The sequence below is a fragment of the Notolepis coatsorum genome (genome assembly GCF_963971535.1).
Source record: "Notolepis coatsorum genome assembly, chromosome: 14".
In the NCBI taxonomy this organism is placed as follows: domain Eukaryota; kingdom Metazoa; phylum Chordata; class Actinopteri; order Aulopiformes; family Paralepididae; genus Notolepis; species Notolepis coatsorum.
In genome coordinates, this window is record NC_140178.1 from 87,916,658 (window position 1) to 87,941,014 (window position 24,357).

General features: G+C 42.9%; 1 protein-coding gene across 2 annotated transcripts in view; it reads left to right on the forward strand.

The window, feature by feature from the left end:
* ints2 (integrator complex subunit 2) overlaps positions 1-24,357 on the forward strand; it is a 77,646-nt gene that overhangs the window by 38,541 nt on the left and 14,748 nt on the right. For both annotated transcript variants that reach the window (XM_084328167.1, XM_084328168.1), the window contains exons 11-19: positions 95-209; positions 1,083-1,151; positions 2,321-2,455; positions 4,347-4,523; positions 6,784-6,895; positions 8,999-9,103; positions 9,548-9,712; positions 12,429-12,630; positions 15,888-16,013. In XM_084328167.1, the coding sequence (XP_084184293.1) occupies positions 95-209; positions 1,083-1,151; positions 2,321-2,455; positions 4,347-4,523; positions 6,784-6,895; positions 8,999-9,103; positions 9,548-9,712; positions 12,429-12,630; positions 15,888-16,013 (1,206 nt within the window). The remainder of the gene's footprint in view (positions 1-94; positions 210-1,082; positions 1,152-2,320; positions 2,456-4,346; positions 4,524-6,783; positions 6,896-8,998; positions 9,104-9,547; positions 9,713-12,428; positions 12,631-15,887; positions 16,014-24,357) is intronic.

Sequence of the window (24,357 nt, forward strand, 5' to 3'; positions counted from 1 at the left end):
GGTTGCAGCTAGCTTCAGTGAGGAATGCTAACAAAGCTAACATCCCATTTCATGGCAACCGAGACAATGTGCCTGCATGTGTGTGTCTCTCCAGTGCTGCGGGTGTAGCGGCTTCCTTCGGAGAGATGCTGCTACTGGTTGCCATGTATTTCCATAGCAACCAGCTCAGCTCCATCATAGAGTTGGTGTGTGCCACCCTGGGGATGAAGGTATGGAGGAGGGAGAGATAGACTGAGCAGCTAGCCTCACTCATCCATTACAGCAGTGGAGAACATACACCATGCAGTCAGTGATGCATGCAACACACACACACACACACACACACACACACACACGCACACACACACACATGCACGCGCGCACACACACACACACACACACAGACACACACACACACACACACACACACACACACCACACACACACACACACACACACACACACACTTGTTCATTCTATGCACACAGTGGCTTGTTATGCTTCTTTTTATTATGAGGGGATTTCCCTGTATGTGTGCAAAGATTTCCCTTCTTTTTATGTATTTTCCAATACCATCATGGTATCAATTGAATCAAATCAATACCACCCTGTATTGAAAGCAAATAACACCAATTTTCAATACTTGAAAATGAATTTGCTTTGTGTAAATCGGCACAAAGCTCTTTGGGTATATGTTGCCTTAGGGGCGACAGTGGCTCGGGAGGTAGAGCAGTCGTCTGGCAATACCGGAGATATTGGTATTGGATGTTTTGAAACGGATCATGTCCCCAACGTTAAGTGTAATCGGGGTTTGCACAAGGTCCTTGAAGTGCTTAAAGTGCTTGATTTTTTACCAAAAAAAGTCAAGTCCTGGAATCCTTAAACCAATTTTTTAACACATTGCTTAAAAATTCAAATCAACCATTCGCATTGAAAGTTTCGTTCATCCATGATAAAAAAAATGTCTGAATCAAGAAATAAAATTTTATTTATTTAAAGTAACTAATTCTATAAAAAACAGCATGTGTGTTTACTCACCTGTGGTAACTTGACCTCTTCTAATATTGTTCCCGTGTCTCTGTTCATCGTTGTTCTCGTCTCAGATTGCCATCAAGCCCAGTTCTCTTAGCAAGATGAAGACCATCTTCACACAAGAGATCTTCACCGAACAGGTATTTAGACGCCAGGACCGACGTCTCTTATATTATTCACACGACCCAGTCGGTCTACTATCAATACAACAAACTATCTTCATTCCATTTTCTTCTCCCACAGCTGTGTGTGTGGATTCTTTCTGCACCCTTAACACTTTCAGAGCCCAAGCTTAACCTTGATTTACCGGTTGAATGCCCACCATCCACTTCAATGTTAGCGTTAAAAACGCCTAATCTATGTTTTAAATTATGGCTATGTGTCTAATCTGCCCGTCGCTTATCAACGACTCGTTTTCCAGTCAACATTGTCGAAGCGGATTGTTTTTTTATCAGTTCATTTTCGTTTGATAGCATTTTGAAAAGCCCTCGTTTTCAAGGGAAATATAAATATTCCATGATAAAAGACGTTTACTGGAATATTCTAGAATACACAAAAACGTTGTAATTTTTCGGCCTATTTATGAATAGTTTTCAAATAAACGCTAGATTATCGATAGTATATGTGTACGTATGCACGCTGGGGCCGCAAGCTGAAAAATCAATTATCTGATTTCCTCATCAGCGATCGCGCACACAGAGACACACACACACATAGGGCAAACGCTGAGATCTCATCGAATACAACTCTGATTATCCCAAGACTGGTAAAATAGATTCCTTACCTCAGATCAGATGTTCTCCAAAAAGATCATTCCAATTCCTGATCGCCATTCCAAAAATCGATCACGCTTATTGATTGAGTATTGGCTACTGTGAATATATATTCCAGGCTGATTCCCGTCCCGCGATGACTTCCATGTTGAGCAGACAGCTTGCCAGCTCAAGGAGCCAGCTGGCTCCGCCTCTACATATCGACTGATCCCAGGTCAGTCTAAGCGACTGACGTGCAGTTACTCAGGGATAGACGATAGGGGGCGCTTTTTTCCATTCTGAGCTGCTGGAGGAGCTGCTGTACCAACGGTTGACTCGGTTGATGAAATATGAAATCGGATCGCTAATAAAAAAAAAAAAAAGCGCTGATACATGTCGTGGGCATTCAGGCATTGGGCTGATAAAACGTCATATGACGTCATGGCCACTGAAAGTGTTAACACATGTGTGTCCTCTAGTGATGACGGCAGGCAGGACCCGGCATTTTTGTGATAATTGACACCGTTGTGTTTCCCTGCTTGTGTTGTGTGTCCCAGGTGGTTACTGCACACGCAGTGAGGGTCGCCGTGACCAACAACCTTAGTGCCAATATCACCGGCTTCCTGCCCATCCACTGCATCTACCAGCTGCTGCGCAGCCGAGCCTTCACCAAACACAAAGTCTCCATCAAGGTGAGCAGTCCCTGTTGTCATCACGGCCCGTATCGCTGCTTCTTTGTTGTTGTCATCACAGCCTGTATCACTGCTTCCCTGTTGTCATCACAGCCCGTATCGCTGCTTCTTTGTTGTTGTCATCACAGCCTGTATCACTGCTTCCCTGTTGTCATCACAGCCCGTATCGCTGCTACCTTGTTGTTGTCATCACAGCCTGTATCACTGCTTCCCTGTTGTCATCACAGCCTGTATCACTGCTTCCCTGTTGTCATCACAGCCCGTATCGCTGCTTCTTTGTTGTTGTCATCACAGCCTGTATCACTGCTTCCTTGTTGTCATCACAGCCTGTATCACTGCTTCCTTGTTGTCATCACAGCCCGTATCACTGCTTCCCTGTTGTCATCACAGCCTGTATCACTGCTTCCCTGTTGTCATCACAGCCTGTATCACTGCTTCCCTGTTGTCATCACAGCCCGTATCACTGCTTCCTTGTTGTCATCACAGCCTGTATCACTGCTTCCTTGTTGTCATCACAGCCTGTATCACTGCTTCCCTGTTGTCATCACAGCCCGTATCACTGCTTCCTTGTTGTCATCACAGCCTGTATCACTGCTTCCTTGTTGTCATCACAGCCTGTATCACTGCTTCCTTGTTGTCATCACAGCCTGTATCACTGCTTCCCTGTTGTCATCACAGCCTGTATCACTGCTTCCCTGTTGTCATCACAGCCTGTTCTCTGCTTCCTTGTTGTCATCACAGCCTGTATCACTGCTTCCCTGTTGTCATCACAGCCTGTATCACTGCTTCCCTGTTGTCATCACAGCCTGTTCTCTGCTTCCTTGTTGTCATCACAGCCTGTATCACTGCTTCCCTGTTGTCATCACAGCCTGTATCACTGCTTCCCTGTTGCCATCACAGCCCGTATCACTGCTTCCCTGTTGTCATCACAGCCTGTATCACTGCTTCCCTGTTGTCATCACAGCCTGTATCACTGCTTCCCTGTTGTCATCACAGCCTGTATCACTGCTTCCTTGTTGTCATCACAGCCTGTATCACTGCTTCCTTGTTGTCATCACAGCCTGTATCACTGCTTCCTTGTTGTCATCACAGCCCGTATCTCTGCTTCCCTGTTGTCATCACAGCCTGTATCTCTGCTTCCCTGTTGTTGTCTCAAGCAGAGATACGGCCGACTTCACTGGTTTTGTGAGGCTCGACTTTAAAGGCTTGAGGCATGTGTAGGTATGCTATGCTAGCATATTGGAAAAATGAAAAAACTTTGATCCAAAGCACATAATACGCTGTATTCCATTTTGCTAGGGCTTTCAATATTAACACATACTTTTTTCCAATTAATTAGAAAAATTATTAATGCAACGAATCCCATTACCCCTTTTGGCGCCAACCACCTTTCATAGCTTGGACATCCGTTCCTGATCACTCTGACATGCAAACCAGGAGAGTAATGAGTGACCAGACATCCCCTGAATCTCTTATTTCATTATACTTTGTGTCCAAACGGATTTGGATTAAACTTTTGGTTTTGGATTAAACCAAGTTGTATAAACGATGCTGTGATGAACGGTCTTTCCCAGTGAAGCATGTATTAAGAACACAGGTCAAGCTACGCTATGCTTGCTAATTATGCTAACGCTAGGTAGCAGGAATGTTAATGGAGGTTTTCCAAAGGGGTCGTCTTCCAGCAAAGATATTGTTACATCAGAGAACAAATATAGTTACAAAGTGGATCACCTTCTGTAACTGATAAGTACTCGTGATTACTTAAACTTTTCATGCATTTCTTTATGACTGCAGCCCCTACAGGTGCATTTTGCTTCGTTTTTTTTTTAAATTGTGTACTGGTGAAGTTAGTTACCCCCCCCCCCCCCCCCCCTGTGTTTGTATTTTGTAGGACTGGATTTACCGGCAGCTGTGTGAGACCTCCACCCCTCTCCACACCCAGCTGCTGCCTCTCATAGATGCATACATCAACTCCATCCTCACCCCGGCCTCCAAGGCAAACCCAGAGGCCACCAACCAGCCAATCACAGAGCAGGAGATCCTCAACATCTTTCAGAGCTCTGCTGGGGTGAGTTGGCCTCATAGAGGTGGATGGGGGGGGGGGGGGGGGGGCGGGGTGCTCTGATGACGTCCTGTTCCTCACGGCAGAGAGAGAGAGAGAGAGAGAGGGAGAGAGAGAGAGAGAGAGAGAGGGAGAGAGGGAGGGGGAGAGAGAGAGAGGGAGAGAGAGGGAGAGAGAGAGAGAGGGAGAGAGAGAGAGGGAGAGAGAGAGAGAGAGAGAGAATTCTATGGACACATCATTACAATTCCAACACAGAATGTTTTGCCAGGTTCCATCTATAGTCCTATTGTGAAATATGTAGTAACGTTAAGTTACTCAAACTAAAAGAAAAAGCATCAACTAAATGTACCAAAACACCATCTAGTCTGCATCAATGAATAAATCTATCCTGTATGTTTCAGGGCCAATAACTCTAGATTACCGGTACCTTTTAATATCATTATGGCGTCACAATCGATTGGACTGCTGCCTCTAGCAGGCACATTATTTGATTTTGATACAGGGATGGGCATCGATTCTTTTAATGTTCCAAAACCCGATGCCCACTGCTTTCAACAACATCATTGATTTTCTTTAACCTGCTTGTTCTGCTTAGAGAGTGTGTGTTTTTAACCTGCTTGTCCTGCCTAGAGAGTGTGTGTTTTAACCTGCTTGTCCTGCCTAGAAAGTGTTTTAACCTGCTTGTCATGCCTAGAGAGTGTGTTTTAACCTGCTTGTCCTGCCTAGAGAGTGTGTTTAACCTGCTTGTCATGCCTAGAGAGTGTTTTTAACCTGCTTGTCATGCCTAGAGAGTGTGTTTTTTTTTTTTTTTTTTTTTTATCTTTTCCCCCTCCATTTTCCTCAGATTTTCTCCCATCCCAATGTTAGTCGTATGCCAATTCCCAGTCCCTTCCTGGTCGCTGCGCACTTACCCCCCACAGTCAGATCATCTGGGAGAGTGGAGGCTACCACGTGCTTCCTCCGACACACGTCGTCCAGCCAATCACCGCTTCTTTTCACCTGGCAGCGCGGATTCTCATCGAGAGGGCGTAGCGTGTGGGAGGACCACACTATCCCCCTCAAGTCCTATCCGCGCTTAGCAGGCGCCCCGACCGAACTGTAGGAGTCGCTGTTTACAACGACCCGGACCCACCCCGCCAGCTTCTCCCACCCTCTAATACTGCCAATTGTATTAGTGCAGATGGCCAGCCAAGCTGGTGACAACCCCGGAGCTGTGAGCTGGATTCGAACAGGCGAATCCAGCTCACAGCTCCGGGGTTGGTGACGAACGCAATCTCCGCTCGGCCACCTAACCTAGAGAGTGTGTTTTAACCTGCTTGTCCTGCCTAGAGAGTGTGTTTTAACCTGCTTGTCCTGCCTAGAGAGTGTGTTTTAACCTGCTTGTCCTGCCTAGAGAGAGTGTTTTAACCTGCTTGTCCTGCCTAGAGCGTGTGTTTTAACCTGCTTGTCCTGCCTAGAGTGTGTTTTAACCTGCTTGTCTTGCCTAGAGAGTGTTTTAACCTGCTTGTCCTGCCTAGAGAGTGTGTTTTAACCTGCTTGTCCTGCCTAGAGAGTGTTTTTAACCTGCTTGTCCTGCCTAGAGAGTGTGTTTTAACCTGCTTGTCCTGCCTAGAGTGTGTTTTAACCTGCTTGTCCTGCCTAGAGAGTGTGTGTTTTTAACCTGCTTGTCCTGCCTAGAGAGTGTGTGTTTTAAACTGCTTGTCCTGCCTAGAGTGTTTTAAACTGCTTGTCCTGCCTAGAGAGAGTGTGTGTTTTACCCTGCTTGTCCTGCCTAGAGAGTGTGTGTTTTAACCTGCTTGTCCTGCTTAGAGTGTGTTTTTAACCTGCTTGTCCTGCCTAGAGAGAGTGTGTGTTTTAACCTGCTTGTCCTGCCTAGAGTGTTTTTAACCTGCTTGTCCTGCCTAGAGAGAGAGTGTGTGTTTTTAACCTGCTTGTCCTGCCTAGAGAGTGTTTTAACCTGCTTGTCCTGCCTAGAGAGTGTGTTTTAACCTGCTTGTCCTGCCTAGAGAGAGTGTGTTTTAACCTGCTTGTCCTGCCTAGAGTGTTTTTAACCTGCTTGTCCTGCCTAGAGAGTGTGTGTTTTTAACCTGCTTGTCCTGCCTAGAGTGTGTTTTTAACCTGCTTGTCCTGCCTAGAGTGTGTTTTTAACCTGCTTGTCCTGCCTAGAGAGAGTGTGTGTTTTTCACAGGTGATGTTGAACACTTGCAGGGCCTGTCCCTGATCTGTACATGTCCCCTCCTCTCCCTCTCTCTCTGGTTGTTAACAGGCGGAGGGTGGTCGAGGAGGGCGCGTGCGCTACACGATCACCACCCAGCTCCTCATCCTCTACTACATCCTCTCCTATGAGGAGAACCTGCTAGCTAGCACTAAGCAACTAGGTACGTACCAGGCAATGAACGAGTCCTGTTAAATTAAACTATTCTGTACTCTCCTCTACTCCAGAATTTACGGTATAATACTGTCTATTGTACAAGGGGGTGAGTGAGTGTCCAGATATCCGGCCAGTCACACTCTTTATGCGCTGATAAGATCTCCCTCTGGAAGGGTGAATGGCTTCCACTCCCGATAAGAATAACCCAATGGAAAAACATGCACAACAGATCGCTAACACTGTCGCAAGGAGCACTTGGATTGGTCCCCGGGGCGCGAAAAACTCGCGTGCTTCGCGCTGTCTTAACACTTTCAGCGCCACGCCTGGTTTTCCGTTTTACCGCTTGAATGCCACCATCAGCGCCAATGTTAACGTTAATATCGCCTAATCTATGTTTTAAATTATGGCTATGTGTCTAATCTGCCCATCGCATTATCAAAGACTATTTTCCAGTCAGTGCTGTGTAGGCAGATTGTTTTTTTATCGCGTCGTTGCCGTTTCAGAGCAGTTAGAAAAGCCCCCGTTTTAGGGCGGCTAGGTGGTGTAGTGGGCAAGGCACTCGCCACCAGTGTGGAGACGCTAGGATTCGCGTGTTCGAATCCAGCTCTCCACATTGTTTTTCAGTTTGGCTGGTCGTCCGCAGTAATACACATTGGCCGTATTACGGGGAGGGAAAACTGAAGGGTGGGGATCGAACGTTGTGAACAAGCGACTCCTACAAGTCGGTTGGTGCGCCTGCGCAGTAGAATCAGGAAGTGTCGGGGGCAGCATGAGCCTCCCACGCGTTACTCCTCGACACTGAGAGATCGAGCTGCGCAGGTGAAAAGATGCGACTGCTGTTACCTCAAGTACCGGAGGGGACTTGTGCTATGTATGACTTAGTCCACATTGCAGCCGGCTTGTGGGAGGCAAGAAACAGCGTTCGTGACAGGGGAGGGTTGAATTGGATGATACGAAATTGGGATGGGAGAAAATATGGAAAAATGGGAGAAAAAGTGGATCAAAAAAAGAAAAGCCCCCGTTTTGATATAAAAAACAGCTCATTCTGGAGCATTCTATGAAAATCGTCTTTTAGTGGAATATTCCACAACGTTGATATTCGTCGGCTTTTTTATGAATCGTTTTCAAATAAACGCTAGATGATCAATATTATACGTGCACGCACGCACATTACGGCCGCGCGCGGATAATCGCCTCGTTGATTTCCTCTCTGACTTTTACAGTGAAACCGAAAGAAGACATTTCACAAAACAGCTTATAACTTCATCAAACTTACTCTGATTATCCTACCACTGATAACATAGAGTCCTTACCTGACATCAGATGGTATCCAACTGGTATATTCCAATTCCTGATCACCATTCGAAAAAATCGATACGTGTATGGATCCAACGCGATACAGTAGAACTCCATGATCCGCGGGGATCTGAGGCTCCAGAATGAACTCTAGTAACCCCGGCTGGATCAGTGAACTGGAAAATGTGGAGTACCGGATTTTTTTCCCCATTCATTTTCATTGAGTCCATTCCAAAATCACTTATGTCATCTGGGAGACGACAGGGGGCGCTTTTTTCCACAGTGATCGTCGGCGCCCCTCGGCTATACTCGGGTAGGCTCGGGTGATGCAATAATTTTTCAGATCGCAAAAAAAAAAAAATCCGAGAAATCTCGTGAGTGGCTAGCAACCACCTATAAAAAAAAACACGAGAAATCTCGTGAGTGGCACTGAAAGAGTTAAAGTTTGTTCCAATAGTTCCTTTGTTTGACTAATGTTACGCTACTCACGCAGTTTTATATCCTGGCAGAGGGTCCCGCCGACCCGGAAGTAGTTCCTTGTTCCTTGACTCATGTGCAGATGCACGTTCCAGTGCCGGGGTAGCACTCTCTATGAATGCCCACTAGATGGCACCAGATGGTAAACAATTGGTAGCAAAACAATTACTGTTGGAAACAACATCGATTATTCTACAGTGAGGTTTCAGGTTTGAGCTGCACTTTAGGCTTCTATCTCTATCTATCTCTCTCCCTTTTCACCCTTCTTCTCATTCCTGTCTTTGCTTTTTCTTCCCTCATCTCATTTATTCATCATGTCTTTTGTTCTAATTTTCAGCCCTGATGCAAAAGAAGCCAAGGTCGTACTCAGCTACACTGATGGACCAGATTCCCATTAAATACCTGGTCACCCAGGCCCAGGGACTACAGCAGGAGCTAGGGGGTGAGACAACATGTTTGAATTTCATTTGAAAAAAAAAGAAGAGGAACTGCCAGTAAAATGTTTAACTATTTATGGAGTGAACTGAAACCACATCACTGGTTCTTGTCCCTTTTTTGTGACTATGGACAAATCATCTGTGATGTTATTTTCTACAACATAACATCATGAGTGTTCTATTGCTTTCATACAACAGTCTTTATACAATACCGGTATCTGATCTGACATAGTTGACTTGAGATAATGAGGTTTTGATGAAACGACAGTTGAGCACCTCCAAAGCCACGATCCTCTGACAACCTTCTCTCTCTCTCTCCACCTTCTCTCCCTCTTCTCTCCCTCTCCACCTTCTCTCTCTCCACCTTCTCTCCCTCTCTCCACCCTTTCTCCCTCTCTCCACCTTTTCTCCCTCTCTCCACCTTCTCTCCCTCTCTCTCTCTCCACCAGGTCTCCACTCCGCCCTGCTGAGGCTCCTGGCCACCAACTATCCCCACCTGTGTCTGGTGGAGGACTGGGTGTGTGAGGAGGAGGTGACGGGGACCCTGCCCCTGCTGAGGAGGATGATGCTGACCAGCAACACCTGCCGATACACCCAGAGCCAGCTGCACCAGGGTGAGCATCGCCTCTAATACACCCAGAGCCAGCTGCACCAGGGTGAGCATCGCCTCTAATACACCCAGAGCCAGCTGCACCAGGGTGAGCATCGCCTCTAATACACACAGAGCCAGCTGCACCAGGGTGAGCATCGCCTCTAATACACACAGAGCCAGCTGCACCAGGGTGAGCATCGCCTCTAATACACACAGAGCCAGCTGCACCAGGGTCAGATACACCCAGAGCCAGCTGCACCAGGGTCAGCATCGCCTCTAATACACACAGAGCCAGCTGCACCAGGGTCTGCATCGCCTCTAATACACCCAGAGCCAGCTGCACCAGGGTCAGATACACCCAGAGCCAGCTGCACCAGGGTGAGCATCGCCTCTAATACACCCAGAGCCAGCTGCACCAGGGTCAGATACACCCAGAGCCAGCTGCACCAGGGTCAGATACACCCAGAGCCAGCTGCACCAGGGTCAGATACACCCAGAGCCAGCTGCACCAGGGTGAGCATCGCCTCTAATCAGTGATGGGAATAACGGCACTATAAGTAACTTCGTTACTAACGGCGTTCGTTTTTTCAGTAACGAGTAATCTAACGGATTACTCTTCCAATCTTAATAACGTTGTTACCGTTACTACAAACAAATGCGGCGCGTTACTATGAATGAACCTGTTTCTTTCATCAGACATATCTCTGCGCCGAGAGGCAATAATAATGTTCTTCCTTGTTTAGTGGACAGTGCGCGAGCCAAGCATACATGCTGACGATTGGCTGAGGTTGAATACAATGTCATGGTAAGCCAATCAGAGGTGGAGGTGGGCGGGTGTCTAAAGCATCCAGAGTCTGACACACAGCGCGACAAGACAAGCGATCACTGATCAGTCAGCATGAGACCGCGGTCCGTGTAGTGTACGTTTTGAGCTAAAAAACGAATCCAACGAACAACACAATGTCAACATGAGACCGCGGGTCCATGCGCGTTTTGTGTTCACTCTTTGCAGCGCAGGGCACTGAGTGGCTCTACTGCAGTGCTGACAGCCTTATCAACAGTGCTGCACTTCCTGGTTTAATAGCACAGGCTTCAGCTGCTCAGAGATATATCTCTGTATGTCATGCATGTCTTAAATGTAATGATTAGATTAGTTTAGATGATTCGATTAGCTTCTTATATCTGTATGTTGTGTATGTCATTGATTGATTGATTGATTGAAAAGTTTATTAACAGATTGCAGAATGGGTACAGTACAGTACAGCTCAATACATGAATGAATGAATGAATGAATGAATGAATGAATGAATGAATGAATGAATGAATGAATGAATGAATGAAAACTTTATTTAACAGATTGCAGAATGGGTACAATACAGTACGGCTCAATACATACAATTGTTAAGGGGATGCAGACCAGAGAAAGACTTTCGTCATAAATGTCATGAATTGAAAATGGGGGACCCTGATGTAAACAAGACGAAACTCTTTCTCTGGTCTGCATCCCCTTAACAATTGTGTGTATTGCGCCGTACTGTATTGTACCCATTCTGAAATCTGTTAATTAAAATGTTCAATCAATCAGTATATATTTGTTATTTATTTTTGGTATAGTGCTTAACAAGCATAATTTAATGTTGCCCAGTTGTGGCCTGTTGAGGGGCAATACATATCAAAAGTTCCAAAACATCTATTCTGTTTGTATTTGTATGATCCACTATATACACATAGTAATTATAATATCTACATAGCCTACATGGCATTTGATTGGAGGCTAGTCTCACTTTGTCCCACAGCAACATTAAAATAGTTTAGATTTGTGTACGTTGTTTATGTAAAACAAAATCTTGAAAGTAACGCAATAGTTACTTTCTGAAGTAACTAGTTACTTTTATAATTTGTAACTGAGTAAGTAATTTAGTTACTTTTTGGAAGAAGTAACTAGTAACTGTAACTAGTTACTTTTTTAAAGTAACTTGCCCAACACTGCCTCTAATACACACAGAGCCAGCTGCACCAGGGTGAGCATCGCCTCTAATACACACAGAGCCAGCTGCACCAGGGTGAGCATCGCCTCTAATACACACAGAGCCAGCTGCACCAGGGTGAGCATCGCCTCTAATACACACAGAGCCAGCTGCACCAGGGTGAGCATCGCCTCTAATACACACAGAGCCAGCTGCACCAGGGTGAGCATCGCCTCTAATACACACAGAGCCAGCTGCACCAGGGTGAGCATCGCCTCTAATACACACAGAGCCAGCTGCACCAGGGTGAGCATCGCCTCTAATACACACAGAGCCAGCTGCACCAGGGTGAGCATCGCCTCTAATACACACAGAGCCAGCTGCACCAGGGTCAGATACACCCAGAGCCAGCTGCACCAGGGTCTGCATCGCCTCTAATACACCCAGAGCCAGCTGCACCAGGGTGAGCATCGCCTCTAATACACCCGGAGCCAGCTGCACCAGGGTGAGCATCGCCTCTAATACACCCAGAGCCAGCTGCACCAGGGTGAGCATCGCCTCTAATACACCCGGAGCCAGCTGCACCAAGGTCAGATACACCCAGAGCCAGCTGCACCAGGGTCAGCATCATCTAGCTCAGATACACCTAGAGAGGCACATTTAGGTGTTTCTTTCTGCTGTGGATGACCCAATGTCGGGTCCCTAAATTGGCCCTCAAGTTGTCAACACTTTGAGAACCCCTGGTCTATTGCTCTTCTGTTCCTCTCCCAGCCTTCCAGAAGCTGCCGTCCAGCGGCCCCAGGTTGGTGCGGATCCTGGAGCACCTGACCCTGCTGTCGGCCGGGGACCTGATCCCCTACGCGGAGGCCCTGACGGCCAGCATGGGCCTGCTGCTGGAGCCCGGCGTGCCGCGCCGCATCCTGCAGGACCTCAACAAGCTCTGGATGGGCCTCAACACAGTGATGCCACGCAGGTACATACTGTGACCTAGGGTCAGCTGACACGGGTGTGACTACTACTACTACTACTACTACTACTACTACTACTACTACTACTACTACTACTACTACTACTACTACTACCAACAACCATTTTCTTAGAACTAAAAAGCTAGTACCCAAAATGAATTAATATGAATAATAATAATGGTGAATGTGAGCTTCAGCCTGTGTGTATTTGTAATAATAATAATAATAATAACTGGAGTTTTCTTTTAATAAGTCTTTAATCATCATGCAGTGACACACACACATGCATTGGGCAGCACACACACAGGGCTGTACGCTAAGCTTTTTCACTAGGGGCACCGGTGCCCCTAAATGAAAAATGTAGGGGCACAGAATCACGCTAACATTTCTTCTTTCATTGATAACAGTGTATTAACAGTGTTCATTAGGGATGGGTTAGGATCATTAGGATTTTATCGATACTACTACTCTTATCGATTCGATACTGCTCGGTACTTTATTGATACTCTTATCGGTTCTTTTTTATTATTTTGCAAGATTTCTTTTTTCTTATTAAGAACATAATCGACATTGCTTTATTATTCTTTTATATAACTATTACTGCACATGGCTACTTTTTGATCAATTAATACAAGCAATCAGATAAATTAACTATTTTGGGACTTTCTATTTTATTTAGAAAGTTCTTAAATCAGAATGTCCCACCCGCACGATTTTGGGAAATAATCTAATTGCGATTGCGATAAAATTTGCGATTATAATAAAAAAAAAATTAAGCAGCCCCACAGAGGTTTATTGTAAAATGCGGCTTGCATCTGGCCTACGCGGTGGGTCTTTTCGGGACACCGAGCCTGAACATTTTTCTTTTTACCTGGGAATCGATACCGGTACCCAACGGTACCTTTTTTTCTGTACTTTACTCTCTGAAGTCTAAACTTCACAACACACAATCTAAAACCCCTTACCTCCCTCTCCCAAACTTCCTGGTTAAATACATTTAAAAAAAAGTATTTAGCGATTTAGTAGCTTGCTAACGATAGCAGTGTAACTTAATGTTACACACGTCGCGCTATGCATGCTTAGCTTGCTAACGTTAAGATAGGAGATAGCAGTGTAACTTAATGTTACACAGGTCGCGCTATGCATGCTTTTTTCGAACGTTTCGTTCTCTCCGCTATGATGAGCTCTGCTCTGCTTCAGCATGGACAGCACCTCTCAAGTACCCGTATGTGCATGTGTGAGTGTCAGTCGTGCGAGTGTGTAAGTAACAGCCCCGCTCCTCGGGCAGATGGAGCGAGACCGAGGGAGGAGAGATATAGAAAACAGCCAACAAGATTAGTTTGCAACGTTTAAATTCCTCGAAAAAAAGGAGTGAAATACGAATGAAAGGGTTGAAATCAGTACTAGCAAGGGTGCCCCCAAATATTTTTTCTACTAGCACAGGCTATTTTTAGGGGCAATATGCTACGCCCTCGTAGCACTGTACAGCCCTGACACAGGAACACACACATGCAATTTTTCTTTGGGTCGCCAATGAAATCGTGTCTCTGCACTTGACCCATCCCGTCGTCCTCCCCCCCCTAGGGCAGCCGGGACCCCTAACACCCACCCACCCAACTCCCTCCTAATGTACAGTTCCCTCCCCCTCTAATGTATATATTTTCTGTTAGGATCTCTGTTTAACAGTACTGTATATTTGCATATCTTGTATGTCACAAATGTAACAGTACTGTATCTGTATGTCATAAATGTCATGATATATAGTATGTTGTATGTCATAAATGTCATTATGAATTGAAAATGGGGGACCCTGATGCAGTGGCGTCGTTTCAGTAAAAGCCAAGGTATGGCAAGGAGGGGGGGTTTCGGATTTCTTTGTCAAATCAGTTGTGCAATAGTCACTTTTGGTGAGTTGTTTCTATACAATTCACTTATATGACATTTAGGTATGACACAGGACTACAAAAGCATTTAGTATATAAATGTGTCAGCAGACTAAAGCAGGGAACCACAATATTTTGCATAAAAATTATGCTGAGCAGAATGTAATATCATAACTGTCTATTATTTTTCTTGCAATTCAGCCTATTTTCCTTAGGTACGGTTTTGAGGTGTGTTCAACAGAATGTAGTATCAAAAACACGTCCAGGTTACACACAAAAGACCAGACCCCCGGCCCCCTCCCGCGATTATACATGCGCAGGATGTAGTGAGATGTGTATTGGAATACTGTGTGTCGGCCTCCGTTGATGAAGGGGCGAGACATGGCAAATACACACATCCTGGCTGCGCATGTATAATCTCAAATACACATACATATTTATTTGCCAAGTATGGCGAGTGCCATACCTTGCCATACCAAAACGACGCCCCTGCCCTGATGTAAACAAGACGAAAGTCTTTCTCTGGTCTGCATCCCCTTAACAATTGTGTGTATTGAGCCGTACTGTATTGTACCCATTCTGCAATCTGTTAAACAAAAAATGCAATCAATCAGAAGATGGGGGCGTCGGTGTGGGGCCGCGCCCCGGGGACCAATCAAAGTGCTCCTGTCCGTCTTCGTCAGGGAACGCGACAGTGTTAGCGATCTGTTGTGCATGTTTTTCTATTGGGTTTGTCTTATCGGGAGTGGAAACCCTTGTGAGCATGGGCAGAACATGCAAACTCCACACAGAAAGGCCTGGGAGATACCCCACCTGGGTTCCTGGCAAAGCGGAAACCTGGTCCCCAAGCGGGAATCGAACCCTGGGCCTTCTAGCTGTGAGGTGACAGTGCACCACTACACCACCGTGCCGCTCCTTTTTGTGTGTTGTACAGGTTATGCCGGTGAATGTGAGGTTCAGCCTGTGTGTTGTCCTGCAGGTTATGGGTGATGATGACGGTGAATGTGAGGTTCAGCCTGTGTGTTGTACTGCAGGTTATGGGTGATGATGACGGTGAATGTGAGGTTCAGCCTGTGTGTTGTCCTGCAGGTTATGGGTGATGATGACGGTGAATGTGAGGTTCAGCCTGTGTGTTGTACTGCAGGTTATGGGTGATGATGACGGTGAATGTGAGGTTCAGCCTGTGTGTTGTACTGCAGGTTATGGGTGATGATGACGGTGAATGTGAGGTTCAGCCTGTGTGTTTTTGTGTGTTGTCCTGCAGGTTATGGGTGATGATGACGGTGAATGTGAGGTTCAGCCTGTGTTGTACTGCAGGTTATGGGTGATGGTGGTGAATGTGAGGTTCAGCCTGTGTGTTTTTGTGTGTTGTCCTGCAGGTTATGGGTGATGACGGTGAATGCCTTACAGCCCTCAGCCAAGCTGCTGAGGATGCAGACCTACAACCAGAATGACCTGATGGTGGACCCTCTCATCGTGCTGCGCTGTGACCAGAGAGTCTACAGGTTATTATCCCGTAGTGGCCATTGTTGAATATCAGGAAGTGGACACAGATCAGTCTTGGTTGAATGGGATTTTACATTTAACATATTTTTTCCATTTTTTCCATTTTTTTTTTTTTTTTAATGTCAGCTTGAATCCCAAGGTGGCTGTACACCTCTAAGCAGGCTGTCGTTTAAATCAAATCAAATTTATTTGTAAGGCCCGACAACACACGTTAATGTCCCCATGGGCCGTACACGTCTTCTTTAAACAAGTCAAGAAGAAACATAACAATAAGTCAAGAACAAAACAAGAACACCATAAGGTCCAACAAATTTACAATAAATGAAAGAATGCAAGCACTCCCAGACATACCCCACGTGAAGGTAAGGAAAAACTCACTAAAACCTAACAAATAGGGAAAAATATTCCACAGGCAGTGTGGAGGAGAGAAACCTTAGAAGGGCCATTCAAGGGGGGATCTCCCTTCTTAGATGTCGGTAGTGTTGCAGACTAACAGTTGGTAAGCATGCACTCAAGTGTGTAGTGAAACACAGATGAGTGCATGCAATAGCAACTGAACATTTTGAAAGATTAAAGATAGAGCTGATAGCGATAGCATCTGAACATTTTGAAAGATTAAAGATAGAGCTGATAGCGAATCTATTTGAGGCACAGGGGCGGCGCAAAGAGGGTCGCGTCCTGCCCGTCTTAATCACGGGACATTCAACACTCTGGTCATTGCTCCGAGACAGCCGGAGACAGGGAGATAGGGGGCGGCGCAGAGAGGGTCGCAACATTACAACATTTAACATTACAAGGGTTATATTTTGTGCTGTGATTTTGAACATTAAACATACATTAAAAATAACTATCTTAACATTTGGAATCTGAACACAAAATGTCAAGCATTTCAAGCTAATAAAGATTTTTTTTTTTTTTTCAAATAGTTTTTCTTTATTTTCCCTTTTCAACATGAAACAAGACAATACAATACAATAACAATACTAATAAACAAGACATCACAGGACAATAACAGTAATAATAATAATAATAATAATAATAATAATAATAATAACGACAATGACAAAACCATCAGTTAAATCAGAATAATGAAAAATAAAATAGTCATGTATAAATTAAATATATAAATTAATAAGAATATATATATATATATACATATACATACACACATACATATATATACATATATACATGCATATACCCACATGTATGTACCATAAGGCGAGATTACTTGAGCACCCGTCATCTCCAGTATCGACAACCAAGGTCCCTACCCCGTGAGGACCCCAAATCCGGCGCCCCAGCGAGCCAGAGCATCATGCCTCTTTAACACTCCGATTCACCAAGACCTCGAATCAGGGGCCCCCACCAGTCCGAGACCGCGTCTTGTTTGCTTTTCTCATATTTTTATATTCAGAGTTAATGATATTGTTTACACTGTTCATTTTTTCTCATACGTATTTTTAAATAAACAATAATAAATAATAACAACAATGACAACAACAACATCATTGTTATACAACAGACAGGCCTCTTACGCGTCTGTTGTACAACTTCTTCCACTAGGGAAACCCACCTCCAAAAAATACACAACCGGGGATAGACATCCCAAGACCCCCGGCCCCCACCCCTCCCCCAACCAAACAGCAAAACCACCAATCGACACGGCCAGCGACAGCATGCGGATATATTCACATACCGCCACTAGCCGTATCAATCAACAGCCCCTCTGCTCAATCGAGAAAACAGCGGAGACCAAAGGTCCCGGAACATCCACCCCCGGCCGCGCTCCTCCAAGGTCAATCTCTCCAATGGAAGAAGCTGGGATATCTGATCTTGAAACATCTCAAAAGTGGGCGAAGAGTCATTTTTCCAAAACAGGAGAATACATTTCTTGGCAAAGTATGTTATAACAATCAGCAGTCTATATTTTTTTGGATCCATCTGGATCTCTGGTAATTCATTAAGTAAATAGGCACATGGGGACAAGTCAAATTCCGTTTCTAATACAGATTTTGTAAATAAATGAATACAATTCCAGAATCGTTTTAGTTTATCACAGTGCCAAAACATGTGTAGAAATGTTCCTTCGTTAGTTTTACATCTAGGACAGTTTATTGAATTATCTCTAGACATTTTATGCATTTTTATTGGAGTTAAATACAATTTATGGATAAATTAAAAATTTGCTTCTTTGATTTTGTTACTTATAAATGGAAAGTGTATTCTATCACAAATATTTAGCCATGTATTTTCTACAAATTTCATGGTTAGGTCTGTCTCCCAGATCCTCAACAAAGGCAAAAAAGATGAGTGACATTCTTTGGAGAAGATGTCATAAAATTCACAAATTTTACCTTTATTTTTTTATTTTTTATTTATTTTTATTTCTTCTATTTCATGTAATTCTAGTCTTAGTTTATTTTCTCTTCTCAGTATGTGTATAATGTTTCTCATTTGTAAATATTTAAAGAAATCAGTATTTGGGATGGCATATTCTGTTCTTAAATCCATAAATGATTTTAACTGCATATTTGTATGAAACAGGTCTTTGAATTGACTTATCCCCAACTGAGCCCATTTGAGTATATTAATTGATCTTAGATGTTTATCTAGATCAGGATTGTGATAGATAGGAGAGTATATGGAGGTATAATTGGTGATACCCAGTTTTTTTGAGCAGTCCTTCCAAGCACATAGTGTGTTAAAAACAGTGAAGCAATTACCTATGTTTCTTATCTTTTTAAATTGTTTTATAAATATGAGAGAGTCCAATGGTAACGGGTCAACAAATTTAGCTTCTAACTGAAACCACTGTGAGTCCCGTCTTCCCAACGACCATGACAGTACATTTCTTAATTGGGCTGACCAAAAATAATGTTGGAGGTTGGGGAGACCGAGACCTCCCATGGATTCTGGTTTCATAAGTGTCAATAACTTTATCCTAGGCATTTTGTTGCACCAAATAAATTTTGAGATGAGTCTATTCATAGATTTGAAAAATTCTGTAGATAAGTAACATGGTAACATTTGAAAAAGGAAATTTAGTCTTGGAAGGACGTTCATTCTTATTACATTTATTCTTCCCAGCAGAGATAATGGGAGCGTGGACCATTTACACAGATCAGTTTTTATCTTTTCTATAAGAGGACAATAGTTTTCCCTGTACAAGTTATCTAGTAATGTAATGTTTATTCCCAAATATTTAAACCCTTCTGGAGACCAATTAAAGGGATATGTTTTATACATCGTTTCGGTTGGGGTCATATGCAGGAGACAAGCATTTGATTTATTAAAGTTTAACTTATATCCAGAGTATTTTCCAAATTGTTCTATTTCGTTATATAAGTGTGATAAGGACTGTTCTGGGTCTTTTATGTATAAAATAATGTCATCTGCGTATAAGGATATTTTATGTTCCTCCTTATTCATTTTCAGTCCTTTAATGTGAATATTGTCTCGTACACATGACGCCAGCAATTCAATCACCATCGCGAAGAGTGAACTCGACAGTGGGCATCCTTGTCTTGTCCCTCTCGTTAGTGTAAAAAAATCAGAGGAAACTCCATTGGTAATGACAGCTGCTTTAGGATTTTTATAGATTGCTTTAATCCAAGCGATAAAGTTTGGTCCCATATTAAGCTTGTCAAGTATAGAAAAAAGAAAGTTCCATTCAACCCTATCGAAGGCCTTCTCTGCGTCCAGTGATAGGAGCAGAGAAGGGCTCCGACTGGTGTCCAAATGGTTTATTACATTTAAAAGTCTCCTTATATTGTCAGCAGAATATCTCCCTTTTATGAAACCCGATTGGTCTGGATTAATCAATTTAGGCAAAATATCTTCTAGTCTTTTTGCTAATAATTTGGTTATAATCTTGTAATCGTGATCTAAAAGACTAATAGGTCTATATGATGAACAATTTAAAGGATCTTTGCCACTTTTGAGCAATACTGTGATATGTGCTAGGTTCATTGATTGAGGGAGTATTCTATTGTGACAGAAATTATACATCATTGCCATAAAAATGGGATGAAGTTCAGTCCAAAATTCTTTATAAAATTCAGCAGAAAAACCATCTGGTCCTGGGCTTTTATTTATGGGCATTAACTTAATTGTGGCCAGAACCTCTTCTTTTGTAAATGATGAGTTAAGATATTGCTGGTCTAATTCAGACAATTTTGACAATTTCTTATTTTGTAAGTACTGGTCCAGTTGTTCTTGTGAATGAGAACTTTGAGATTTGTAAAGTGTATTGTAGAATTCAAAGAAAGCTTGATTAATCTCTTTAGGTTGATATGTTATATTATCATTGAGATTAATTGCTTTAATAGTTCTTTCAGTTTGTTCTTTCTTTAATTGATGGGCCAGTAATTTACTTGGTTTATTGCCAAATTCGTAATGCTTTTGTCTAACGTAATTCATTTTTGTTGTAATTTCGTTTGAAATATTAAGGTTTAATTTGGCCCTGGCCACAATTAATTGTCTCCAATTGTCCTCTGTAGAAGCTGTCTTATGAAGTGCTTCACATCTTATTACTTCTCTCTCAAGTTCTTGTGCTTGTGCTCTTTTTACTCGCTTTTTAAATGAACCATATGAAATTATTAGTCCTCTTAAAGTGGCTTTTGCAGCCTCCCAGATAATGTTAGGGTCAATGAGGGGGTCATTATTTTCCTTTATGTAGTTTGTAATCCATGTTCGCGTTTTTACTTTAAATTCTTCATCTTGGAGTAATGAATTATCAAATTTCCATTGTTTGGTGAACGAGTTGTTCCTATTAAACTGAATAGTCATGCATATTCTGGCATGATCTGATAAAATGATTGGGCTAATTTCACATTCCTTTATCATGTATATATATTTTGAGTAAATAAAGGCATAGTCTATTCTACTATATGAGTTATGTACATTTGAGAAGAAGCTGTAGTCTTTAATGCCTGGATGTAATTCACGCCAGACATCAATTAGGCCACTTTCTGCACATAACCCTTGAAGAACTTTTGAGGATTTGGAGCTATGGTTAGTTTGACTAGACTTATCCAATGCTGTCATTGTCAAATTAAAATCTCCCGCCATCACTCCAAAACCTTTACAGTTTTCATTGAACAGCAACACCATGTCAGACATAAATGTGGGTTCATCGGCATTGGGGGCATAAATGTTCAAAAAAGTAATGGATGTTCCCCAAATGCAGCCTGACACCAAGACAAACCGTCCGTTTGGGTCTGTAATTGTTTTTTCTACTGTAAATGGTATTGTTTTGTTAATCAAAATAGCTGTTCCCCTGCTATGACTTTTATATGATGAGAAATAGACCTGACCTACCCATTCTCTTTTTAACTTTGCGTGTTCAGTGTCTGACAAATATGTTTCTTGTAAAAAAGCCACATCTACTTTGTTTTCTTTTAAAAGGGATAACATTTTTTTCCTTTTAATAGGATTTCCCAAGCCTTTAATGTTCCACGAATTTATAATTATATCTGACATGGTAGTTGGTACAATCTTTGAGGAGTATCTATGACTGTATACATTTGCCTCGAAAATATTGCCATTGCTTTTATTAATAAACATGACCAAAAAACATAGAACACAAAACATACATAGAATACACATACATAGAATAAAAAACATACATGAAATACATCAACCCACCCCAGCCATGGTTTTCTGAACCACGACATTTACCCCCTTACTCCTAGTAGGCCATAGAGAAACAATAATGGAAAAAACAAAATAACTGAAAAAGAATTAAATCTTTCTTATATTGGCCCCTGGAGCTCTTGTCTTCAGTGTAATAACTTCCTTTTATTTATTTGTATTTCTCTTTACACCCCCTCCCCTCTTCACTTCCCCCCATGTTGTTAAATATGAGTTGGTCACCTGATATTACTGAATGGTGAGGGGTGTTTCTTATTAGGCAGACTTTTTTTTCTTTTTTTTCTTATACTGTTGAGAGTTCTCCTCTCCACATACTTTTTACCATTCAGTCATTGTGACCTTCTAATGTTTGAGAGAAAAATATCAGTGCAAAACAGATGCATGTTAAATTCGTGCCATTCCTTGTACCCCCCTCCCTTCCTTTAGTCATGGTATCGTCCGTATGACGTCACACGTTGTTGCAGGAAGTACCGCTGCCAGACAGTAAATATACACGTTGAGGAGAAAAGAAAGAACAGCCGATCGCGACTGTATTGGCAAATCAATACCCCTTCCTCTGGGGTTTCAAAGTCAAGTGATTTGTCCGTATTATAACAGTCATAATGAGGGGGTGCAAACAAACAAAAAAAAACGTAAATGTCATCTTCTTACCTCCACCATGGGTAACGGTTTACGAGGCAAACCTCAGTCCAGCTCGTCGGCGAATGATTCTGCCTCTTTTGGATCGTCAAACAGGACAATTTTGTTTTTATGGAGGATTCGAAGCCGGTGAGGGTATGCAAATCCTCGAAACATGCCCTTTTCGATGAATATCTTGGTCATCCGGTCGAATTCTCTGCGTCTTCGACGTACCTCTGTGGGCAGGTCCTGGCGAATGGTGAGTTTGGCTTCCCCCTCTGTGATTGTAGATTTCTTTGCTGCTTGTAGGATCAGCTCTTTGTCCCCGATTCGTAAAAAGCGGATTAGGACTGGTCTGGGATATTTCCCAGCGTGTGGTTGTGATTGTGGTCGCGCTGGGCGAAACACTTGTTCCAGGTCGAGTGTTTTTTCCAATGAAAGCTTGAGCCAGTTGGGTAGTTTTTGCTGAATGTACTCAGGTAGAGTTTGGTCACCCTCCGATTTCTCTGGAAGCCCCAGCAAAACCAGATTTTTCCTCCTCCCTCTGTTTTCCAACTCATCCGTTTTCATCTCCATTGTTCTCAATGTCTTTTCGGCTCGGTGTAACTCTCGCTGGGTTGTTTGCAGGTTGTCCTCTAGTGCAGAAATCCTCTCTTCTGCCTCATCCAGGCGCTGCTTGTGTTTGTCGACTGCTTTGTTTGTTTTAGTCAGTCCTTCTTTAATCGCCGATACTTGGTTTGTCACCTTTTCCAGACGAGTATCGATACCGTCTAATCGGCCCAATATTGCAATGCGTTGAGATTTTAACTCCGACATAATTTCGACCAGCGTGGGGTCATTGTCTGTTTCAATTGTTTGGTCGTCGACGTCGACATCTGGTTTGTTTCGCTGGCCTTTCCTTGTTGTTGCCATCTTGCAAATCACCACGTTTTATCAAAAGCCTTTACTTAATTTAAGTTGAAACAAAATTATTGAAATTGTCCTTGAGTGGAGGTAAGAATTGCAAATTGAATCACTGAGACAGTGTAGAGCTCTTAGTTCAGGCAGCCATCTTGTTTCCCAGCAGCCACATTTATTTATTTTATTAAATAAAGAATTTAATAAAAAATTAAATTTGAAAACACCAACTGCTGTGGTTCCACCTACTGATATTCCCTATCGGATGACATACTCAAATATTTTGTGAGAAATTAATTAAATATTCTATAGATAACGTTTTTATGTAAAGTAATAATAGAAAAATTAAATATATCCACAGAGGTGTGGAATAAAAGTATTGCTTTCCCCCCAAAAAGATGATTGATTAATGAATTTATAATAAAAAAAAAGTTAGCTGGTCCAAAATGAATAATGTTGTTTACATGTTGCAGACATGTATCCCCTTCCTACTTCCCATTTCCCCATGTGGAATGCACCTGATTGGATAAATGACATGCAGACATCTAGTGGCTGAACATGATCTATAGCACCTTTAACACTATGGGTGCCGGCCAGAAATCCGGAAAATGACTGTGGATTGCCAGCGCTATTTGTCTATGGAGAAATTCCCCTTCTTTGCAGGGCTATAACTTTTTAAATTCTATTGCTACATTGCCATTATTAGGGCCCATTCAAAGTCCTATATGTATTGTTCATTGTGTAGCAACGTTAAACTTTTTCATTCACATATTCATAGTAAAGTATGGTCTAATGTATAAGTATGTTTTCATCTCTTTCTGCAGCTTTCTCCAGAACGTGATATATAGCCCCAAATGCATTATATTGATGATGAAATACAGTTTGATGGCAATCGGGGCGATATAAAAAATTTCAATTGGACGTACTTCTAGAATGATCTACGTATGATCTGATGATGACCGGATGGGCGGGGGATCGTTTATAATTCCGTGGGCAGCGTTATATCATTCATCTAGTGTGGGTGATATGTTCATCATAACAGTTTATATGGAATACGATCAAAAATAACGCTGAATCTTACCGTATCCTCCTCGCGCCGTTGGGTGATGAGCGTGGAACAGTCATTTACCTATTATGGTATGTAGAAATATCGGGTCCATTTCCAGCTTGTAT